The sequence below is a fragment of the Lactuca saligna genome, chromosome 4 (assembly GCF_052625555.1).
Source record: "Lactuca saligna cultivar CGN05327 chromosome 4, ASM5262555v1, whole genome shotgun sequence".
Lineage (NCBI taxonomy): Eukaryota > Viridiplantae > Streptophyta > Magnoliopsida > Asterales > Asteraceae > Lactuca > Lactuca saligna.
This window is the reverse complement of record NC_136420.1, coordinates 114678080-114687824: the sequence shown is the minus strand read 5'-3', so window position 1 is coordinate 114687824 and position 9745 is coordinate 114678080. Positions and strand designations below refer to the sequence as shown.

Below are 9745 nucleotides of genomic sequence, written 5' to 3'. Positions count from 1 at the left end.
AGATGACCTCAGCACAATCTTTGCTATTTCATGAAAATTTATATGAACTTTCAGAAATGGTCTATGTGGAAATATGAAAAACATTAAAAAAAAATAGGGTAAAACACATTTTACATTAGTTACTAACCGTTTTGTCTCACTTAAATGACCATGTTACTTCATTCCATCTTCATATTTACATCAAATTTTCACTAAATTTTTTAATTGAGAATTTCTTTTTAACGTAAAAGCTAGTCCGAAATCCAAAATGTTTTACAAAGTTCGAAACGACCAACTAAAATATTATATTTCAAATAAGGCGATCATTTTGAAAAGAAAATATTAAAAGTGATTAAATATATTATAGAGATATAAATAATCATTTGAGATAGTCCGATTCATAATTATACTTTTCATATATCACCATCACAATGACAGGTAAAATATATAATAAATTTGTCCCAATTATATCCTAACTGCTAAAGAATAAGAAAATATTTCAGCAATCATTATTGAAAGCTGTTAAATACTTGTAAGAAATTAACGGTTGTTAAGATATTAATTAATTAATTAATTAATTTAAAAGTCCCAAATAAAACGCGTTTTCTTGCGGCGAGGGACGACGCGGGGGGTTTACAACTTGTGGGGCATAACTCAACTATCTACAGACTCATTTCTCCCCTCTTTCTTTCACTCCCCCATATCTGCTTGCTTCCTGTCTGCTCTCCCCTAACTAAATATCACCGGCCGGCGGCGATGGGCAATTGCTGCAGTGGTGATGGTGGCGGCCAATCTGCCATCGGCGGATCTTCTTCTCATCCAAATGCTAATGTTCATAACGACGCCGTCGATGGTTTTCTTAAATTTCGTGGCTACCATGGCCTTTACACTGAGATCGAGGTTTTCTTTTCACTTTTTTCCCTCTTACTTGTTTTAATTTTAGGATATGTGCACTTCAATCGGTTCTGTAACTTCTGGATTTTTCTTCTGTATTTGCTGGAATATGCTTTTGATACACCACCGAGTTCGTATAATAAAATCATCAACGGTGAATTTATTTTCGACATTGCAGTAGAGGTGGAAACTGTTAGCTTAAGTGATTGGTTAAGCGTTCAGACCTCTGTGGCTGTGCGAATTGTTTTTGAAAATATTAGATCGATTAGTTCCATTGTTTTCCACCGGTGGAGGGAGCGTTTATTCGAGTTCATGTACATTGAAGTTGAGGGAGATAATTTAGCTTGAGCTATCTATAGAGCAGGAGTAAGTGGTTGTGTACTCCCGTCACACCTCCACGTGTAACTAATAGGAGTTGAAGACAAGAAATTATGTATAACTCCTGGATTGTAATTTGTACCTTGTGTTCTTGAATTCTGAAGTAGAAGATGAGTTCATGTTGGGGCAGCACTCTGAGTCATTGTAGATCACAATAGAAAAACCGAATCTGATGTGAATCAGAATTAGAAGATCGTGGAGCTGGAAGATCACCCTGTTACAGGAGAAATCTAGGCCACGTTCAAGGACACGTGACCTAGTCAAGCCATGACTTTACTAGATAAAGCTGCTGCTTCATGGATTGTAGCACCTTGTTTTTTTCATCCATAGATAGCAACCAGAAAAGGCTTATTACAAGTGTCAAATACCTAATAGAAACGATATAGATACTAACAAGCCTCTAATACCACAATGAAAATTATGTCAATTATCGAATCATGAAAATTAACAATCTATAATAAATCTGGAATACATTCCACACACAGCTAAAAGGAGAAAGTTCATGAGTTTAAACACATGAAAACATTTGAAAACACTGCATATAAAAAACTTTAAATAATTACTATGTAGTTCCTCTGGCTAGGTACTTGGGTTGCAATACTTCAAGTTCAAGAAATTGTCCACTTTCTAGCCTGAGGGATTTGAGGTTTGCGATTAGGATGTCATCTAGGTGTGATACCTTTCTACCAGAACTGGGTATCCACAAGCCATCAAGACGTTTGATTAATTTATTTTAAACTATTGCACCTTAAATGTACCCTATACTCTATATTCAAACGACAAGTAACCTTAGAGTAACAAATGATCTACACTGTGTTAGCCTGTTAGGCATTGTAATACAATTTATAGTACTTAATTGCCTCAGCTTTTGTTTCTCTGATGCATTACACAAATTCTTGCAGCTATCCTTATCTGCTTCAAACTTGCGTGATCGAGACGTGCTTTCCAAGGTACATTGCTTGCTTTCTTACGATAACCTAGGGATTTAAATCTTTAATCATGTAATATTATAATCCTAGATACTGATTTCTGGTACTTCATACATACTTGTTTTCAAAATTGTGCCCTCCTTGATTCCTATCTTCTTGATTAACATATATAGTAGAAACTAACTTGATAGATTTCTTTTAAAATCAATGTTGATTTTTATCACAGTTATACCTGCTGGTTCTTATAATGCCACGTGTGGTTTTTGAGATAATTTGGGTTCTGGGTTAGATCCTGATAGTTGCTAATGTTTGATTCCAACAATAGTGAATATCTTGATATGTTAATCTACTAAGATTTGTATTTGTTGTTGATTTTTCTGAATATGGTTTAAGTGACCAAAATGCCCCTCACATGGAAGGTATGTGGCATGGGTTAACAGCTCAGACATGATGGTGTCCGGTGTCCATTTCAGGGACACAATCCATGTAATGATTTTTAAAATACCAAAGAGACAAAAAAAATGCCATCTTTTTGCCTATATCTTTTATAATGTTCTCGGTAAAGCTCTAGTTTGCTTCTTAAACAACATAAGTGTTCATCTTTTACATGAAAGCTTGCCTCTTATCTCACAGATGTATGTTTCATTTATAGAGTGATCCTATGGCAGTTATATACACAAAAGGCAGGGATGGTTCATTACAAGAAATTGGACGCACTGAAGTTGTCTTAAATTCATTAACTCCCCAATGGATTAAAAAAGTTATAATCACCTATCATTTTGAGATGGTTCAAACACTTGTGTAAGTTTTTTTAAGGTCGTGTATTTATCTTCATTCACATATCTTTCCTTGTCAATTCCATTCACCATTAACCTGCATCACAGGTTCCGTGTGTATGATGTTGACACTCAGTTTCATGGACTAGAAGAAAAGGTATAATATAAGTGGTTATTTATTTTTTACTTAATGCTTTAATGGGCTTAATGGATTAAGCACTTTATCCAGAGAGCTATACATGGCTGTTATTTTGGACTTATTCATAGCAGAATGACTTAATGTTGAGCAACTTAATGTTTGTCTTGCAGATGCTTAAGTTGGAAGAACAGCAACTTCTGGGCGAGGGTACTTGCTTGTTGTCTGAGGTATCAGCTATCTATCTGTTTGTTTTTATTTTTGTATAAGTTATATGCAATGGAACCCTACTTGGAACATTTACCTTAGAAAATATTAATGGTATATGATTGGTTAAAAAGCTCATGGTTTCCACGTAGATAGTAACCAGACAGAACCGCACATTGCCCATAGATCTTATGAAAACTGTAGAATCTACAAGCTCCACTCATCCAATGAAATTAGGACAGCTCATAGTTCATGCAGAAGAATGTGCTGTCTCCAAAACTACAACAGAGTTGATATTTAGGTGCATGGATTTAGAAAACAAGGAACGCTTCTCCAAAAGTGTATGGGCTTTCTAATCAATAACTCTCTCATGTAATTTAATTATAGTATATTAATATAACTGCATTGATTCATTTCATATATATATTTTTTTATTCAGGACCCCTTTTTGGTAATTTCTAAATGCGTGGAGAGTGGACATGCTATTCCAATTTGCAAAACAGAGGTCATGCAAAATGATCTAAATCCTATGTGGAAACCTATCTCCATAAGTATTTCACAAGTTGGAAGCAAGGTATAAACATGTTATTTTGCAACCTTTTTTTTTTTGGAGTGAGTGAGTGAGTGACTTAATGGGCTAAGCGAAAAAACCAAACTTAATGTATTAAGCTGACCTTTTACCTATTTGCCCTTCCTTTATCCATACAGACATCATTATTCATTACACCTGCAGTTATTTTAAGAAACAGTCGCTTAGAAATTGCGAGTTGCCATTTATATCTTTTAGTCAAATCTTTGCAGGAAACTCCGCTCATTATCGAGTGCTTTGACTTCAATAGTAATGGGAGGCATGAATTGCTTGGGTAAGTCATAAGTGAGTTACTTTTATATTTGGTTTACTTCTCTACTATTTATTTACAAAAATGCTGATTTTTTTTTTTTTTTTTTTTTTTTTTTTTTTTTTTTTTTTTTTTTGTGGTTTTTTCAGCAAAGTTCAGAAGTCACTTGTTCAGTTAGAAAACCTATTTTCTAGTGGGGAGGGAGAGCATTTATTTGTACCCATCAATTTTGGGAAAGACCATCAAACTAAGGTATTGAAGAGTCGCCTCTTTGTGGACAAGTTTTTTGAAAGTGTCCATCATACTTTCCTGGATTACTTGGATAGTGGCTTTGAAATGAACTTCATGGTGGCTATAGATTTCACAGGTATCCGATTCTGCTTCAAAAATGCTAATGTTATTGTTGCCTTCTTACCTGATAATTATTGAACTTTCTAAAAATAATAGTATAAACTATAATATGATGCAATGTGTGATTTACGTTTCTTGTTTTAGCTATATGAAAGGCTACTGGAAATATGTCCCTATTGATTCAAAATTTAAAATGAATATATGCTTCTTAAATCATGTTTTGGTCCCTAAGTGACCAAAAACGTTACAAGATGCTTAAATAAAGAACCAAAAACGTTACAAGAACCTCAAATAAGGACCATTATTGCAAGAGGGAATTTGGGGATAAAAATTGCAAAGTTCAGCTTAACTTGGGGACCAAAAATGTAACATACTCTGTGTTTGATTTTCAGCTTCAAATGGAAACCCTCGATTGCCAGATTCTTTACATTATATCGACCATTCTGGACGTCCAAATGCATACCAGAAGGTGAGAATCCGATTTTTTTTTTTATAAAGTTATTACAATATATTTACACTTCAATAAAAATATAATAATATTATTTTATATATTTTAGGCAATCCTAGAGGTTGGGGAGGTACTCCAGTGTTATGATTCTGACAGGAAGTTTCATGCATGGGGCTTTGGAGCGCGACCAATCGATGGCCCAGTCTCTCATTGTTTCAACCTAAATGGAAGCAGTGGACACTCAGAGGTATGCTAATTTTATTTAAAAATTTAATCTTTTTATTTCTAGTCTCTTCTTTTAAATATTAATTAATGTTATCAGGTGGAAGGGATCCAAGGAATTATGAATGCATATGCAAGTGCGCTAGTTAACGTGACACTTGCAGGGCCAACTCTATTTGGACCTGTGATTGCTGCTGCTGCAATGATAGCCAGCCAGGCTTTGGCAGCTAATGAAAAGAAGTACTTTGTTTTGTTAATCATCACGGTATCTATCCATCCATCCATCCTATCATTCATTAAACTACAAAAATGTTTTTTTTAATTACTTTATAATTTAATTGCTGTTACAGGATGGAGTGATAACAGATCTACAAGAAACGAAAGATGCCCTTGTGAACGCGTCGGATTTGCCACTCTCTATTCTTATTGTTGGGGTTGGTGGAGCCGACTATAAGGAGATGGAGGTACTGAAATTACTCTTTTGCCCATCTTGTTTTGTCCCGGTCTATATGGGTATGTTTTTCTTAATTTCTAATGTCGTGTAGGTTTTGGATGCGGATAAAGGAGAGAGACTTGAAAGTACAACGGGACGTGTTGCGACACGTGATATTGTCCAATTCGTTCCATTTAGAGACGTACAAGGTAACTAACTCATGCTTTCTTCTCTGTTTCAGCACATCTTCTCTCCCTACAGCTCTATATACATGTGTAAGGTATTTTTTTGAGGTTAATTAGGATTCTTTGAATTTCTGAAACCATTATTTTTTGTCAAGATAATTAAAAACTAGTCAACATTTTCATCGGAGTAGCTGGATAGATACATTGCATGCGTCAAAGTAAAGTCGTTTGTTTGACTTTTGAGTTTTGAGTACAAAAAGTAACAGTTAAACATGTGCTATGATCATCATTACTTTGAATTCCAAAAGGTTGGAAGTTTTGAATATTTAAAACCAAAACTTGACTTTTCCTCAAAATCTGCTGGTTGGTTTCAACTTTGAATTTGCTTTGCAGGTGGAGAAATCTCTGTGGTTCAATCGCTTTTGGAAGAACTACCTTCACAATTCTTGACCTTCATGAGAAACAGAGATATAAAACCCTACAGCACCACATGATTTCATACAAATTTGTAAATATTTATATATTTCATTGTGCAATTTTTATTTTCATCCTCTTGCTCCTTTCTTTATCCTACTCATGATTAGGATCGTGGGAAGGAAAAAAAAGGAGACAAGGACATGATGGAATTGGAATGTATCACATGGTTTTGAAAAGATACAATTTTCATTTTTCATGTTGTGTGCTTAGAACCAATTAGCACATGACATGTGTGATGGTTTGAGAATTACACGTGTGTTGCTGTTGAGCTAGTTGACCATGCACATGCGACAAAAATGTAGAAACTTGTATTTACGACTGGTGAACACTGGGTTGAAAGTTGTGGAGAGGTTGCTCTATTGAACAAACTCTAATTTTTATATTTTTTTTTCTTTCCATGTTGTGATTTACCACTCCTTTTTTACACATTTTTTTTCTACACACCGAGAAAGAAATTCATATTTAGCAAACTAGAAATTCATAGCTTGAATAATATTCTGTTGCGTGTGGATTGTAAAAAAATAGAGATTTTACTTTTAAAAATTAATGTTTGATGGATTTCAATATGGACAACTTGAATTTCATTCTTCATGTTTCCTTTGGAAGAATAATTTGTCCTCGTTAACGGTAAAACCATTACAGACGACCCAATCAGAAAATTACAAAATTATGTAGACAAACCAATCAGAAATTTACAAAAATATGTAATCTTGAGACAAGATTGTTGACATCTACGTCACTCCTAATGGAATTACAGGCTTTGTTGTGGGCTGAAGAAATATTCCTTAAATACAAATAGACATATAAAAAGGTCCACGATTTGGAACCGAAAGCCTAATAAGCTGTAAACTAAGAACTGAGAAGCTGACTGATACCATTAATTGGTTCCAGTTCAATCTAGTTCCGGTTTGTATTTTCGGTTAAAAGTTGATTCCTAATTACAAATATATAATCTTTTAGTTTTGAAATCAATCAAATAGGTTTGACCAGTTCACAAGTTCAAAGCATATAGTATTGCATTTTTATTTTTGTGGTATGATGTTATTAATCTTATTTAATAGATTAGTTATTTATGACTTTGAAATAAAATAGATAAAAAAGTTGTTCATTAATCGCTCCAACCTGACCGATATTACCAACTGTTTTGACTGGTATTAAAAGAACATCCATTTAACCGGTTCGATTAAATTGTAACTTTAAGTTATTATCCAAATCCATCTATTTTCCCACCTTTGGATTTGACTTTCCAAAAAATTCAGCTTTTAGAAGATAAGATAAACACAAGGACATTGTGTTTGGCAGGGTCATGCTCAAAGTTAGGGTTCATACCTCTTTTCATTTTTAATTACTTGAACCAAATTCCTTTACCACAGTTTTCAATCCGACAAAGCCTGCCATTTTCAAGAGTCATAAGGTCAAACATCCGTGTTGAATTCATTTCTATTATACCATATATAATACCATTTTCCAAAGTATTTATCTATTTTATAACCCCATCTTTATTCTTTTCATCTATCAAATATTATGCTTCAACTTCTTGTAAAGTTTGATAAATTCAATGTCATTCATTCCTTTTTCGTATTTTAATTAGGTGGGTAATTCAGTAATTTGAATTGAGTCTGTTAACTCGATCCATGCATACGTGCAACAATTGCTAGCAAGGCCCACATGTACAAACGAACGAACCACTTTTCAAAGAGGGATATATATATATATATATATATATATATATATATATATATATATATATATATATATATATATATATATATATATATATATATATATATATATATATATATATATATATATCGCTCTTTGTTTTTGTTGCCACTCACTTTTTCTTGTGTACCCATTTGAGAACACGCATGGGATCAACAAACGAACCACTTTTCCAACTTTGAAGCCATGGCTCGTGATCCAATATGACAGTAAAGTGACCAATATTGACCCTACCACACATGCATTTACATTTGTTTTTAGTGGTTTTTTGTTGGATCTATATTACATACTTCTGTGTGAAACTGAGGATTATCGTCCAAAAAACATGCAGATATATTAGACAAAAAAAAAAGCTTCAAAGAAGCAAAGCAAAAGCAACAAACAAGGTATCAGATTTCATATCTCATCTGATCTCATCATGTATATGGAAAACGATACCAAACTTACATGTGGAAAACAACATAACATAAAGACAAGTTGATCAAGCGAAATGATTAATTATAATACGTAGAGAGTATTTGTTTTTGCAATCTCTTTCAACTTCATATAGTTATACATTTTTTTAAGCTGGAATTAAGATAATCTTGGTGGAAAAATCACGTATTATCTCTCTCTCAATAATAGAGTACATAAGAAATATATATGGATTACATAATTACACTTTGCATCCCTATAATAATAAAGTATATTAATTGTCTAATATTCCCCCGCAAGCTAAGGTCGGGGAACGACCTGTAGCTTGGATCTTATCTCAGCAAACCGTTGGGATGACAATGGCTTTGTAAATATATCTGCAATCTGATCATGTGTGGAAATGAATTGTACCGAGAGCTTCCACGCAGCTACCTTTTCTCTGACCAAATGGAAATCAACCTCAACATGTTTCGTGCGAGCATGGAAGACCGGATTTGCCGATAAGTATGTAGCACCCAAGTTATCACACCACAATACCGGGACATATTTCATAGAAACTCTAAGTTCTCGAAGGAGTGCTTCAAGCCAAGTGAGTTCGGCTACAATATCAGCTAAGGCTTTGTACTCCGATTCCGTTGATGACCGAGAGACAGTTCGTTGTTTTCTGGCCGACCAAGATATGAGATTGTTGCCAAGATAAATGGCATATCCCCCGGTGGATCGACGGTCATCTAGGCTACCAGCCCAGTCAGCATCCGAAAAAGCATTCAAGGAAGGAGCATGAGAATCAGTGTAAGCATGAAGAATAGACCCTGAGTTTTGTTTTATAAGAAGACCATAGTCAAATGTTCCCTGAAGATACCGAAGAATCCTCTTAACGGCAGACCAATGATTGATAGTAGGAGAATGCATGAACTGGCAAACCTTGTTGACAGCATAGGTGATGTCTGGACGAGATAAGGTAACATATTGAAGGGCCCTAACAAGTTGACGGTATTTAACCGGGTCATCGAACAAGGCACTATCACCAAGATACAAATTGGCAGTGGTAGTAATCGGAGATGACACTGGCTTTGCATGAGAGAGATTTGCCCGTTGAAGTAATTCTAGGATATATTTCTTTTGAGACAAAAGAATGTCTGAATCTTTGGGAACCAATTCAATGCCCAAAAAATATGAAAGAGATCCCAAATCTTGAAGGGCAAATGTTTGACTCAACTGTTTAATGATCTTATCGATGGCAGTGGAGTTGTTACCGGTAAGGATAATATCATCGACATAAACCAACATATACAAAGTGGTACCCTTAGATGGGTAAATAAATAGTGAGGAATCGGTCTTGGAGCCATGGAAAC

At 34.5% G+C, this 9745-nt stretch overlaps 1 protein-coding gene across 1 annotated transcript; it reads left to right on the top strand.

Moving 5' to 3' along the window:
• Nucleotides 1-620: 620 nt before the first annotated feature.
• Nucleotides 621-6636, top strand: LOC145042634 (protein BONZAI 1-like). Its single transcript, XM_078991093.1, has 15 exons — nt 621-879; nt 2154-2201; nt 2833-2981; nt 3065-3113; nt 3266-3322; nt 3452-3640; nt 3739-3873; nt 4101-4162; nt 4288-4505; nt 4882-4958; nt 5047-5184; nt 5260-5424; nt 5510-5623; nt 5705-5801; nt 6171-6636. Exons 1-15 carry the CDS (start codon nt 736-738, stop codon nt 6269-6271), a joined length of 1743 nt encoding a protein of 580 aa, XP_078847219.1. The 5' UTR covers nt 621-735; the 3' UTR covers nt 6272-6636.
• Nucleotides 6637-9745: the final 3109 nt, after the last annotated feature.

Coding starts and splice junctions, on each gene's coding strand:
- LOC145042634 (XM_078991093.1), top strand. CDS start 736: ATGGGCAATTGCTGCAGTGGTGATGGTGGCGGCCAATCTGCCATCGGC. Junction 2,202..2,832: donor ATCGAGACGTGCTTTCCAAG/GTACATTGCTTG, acceptor TTTCATTTATAG/AGTGATCCTATGGCAGTTAT. Junction 2,982..3,064: donor GAGATGGTTCAAACACTTGT/GTAAGTTTTTTT, acceptor CCTGCATCACAG/GTTCCGTGTGTATGATGTTG.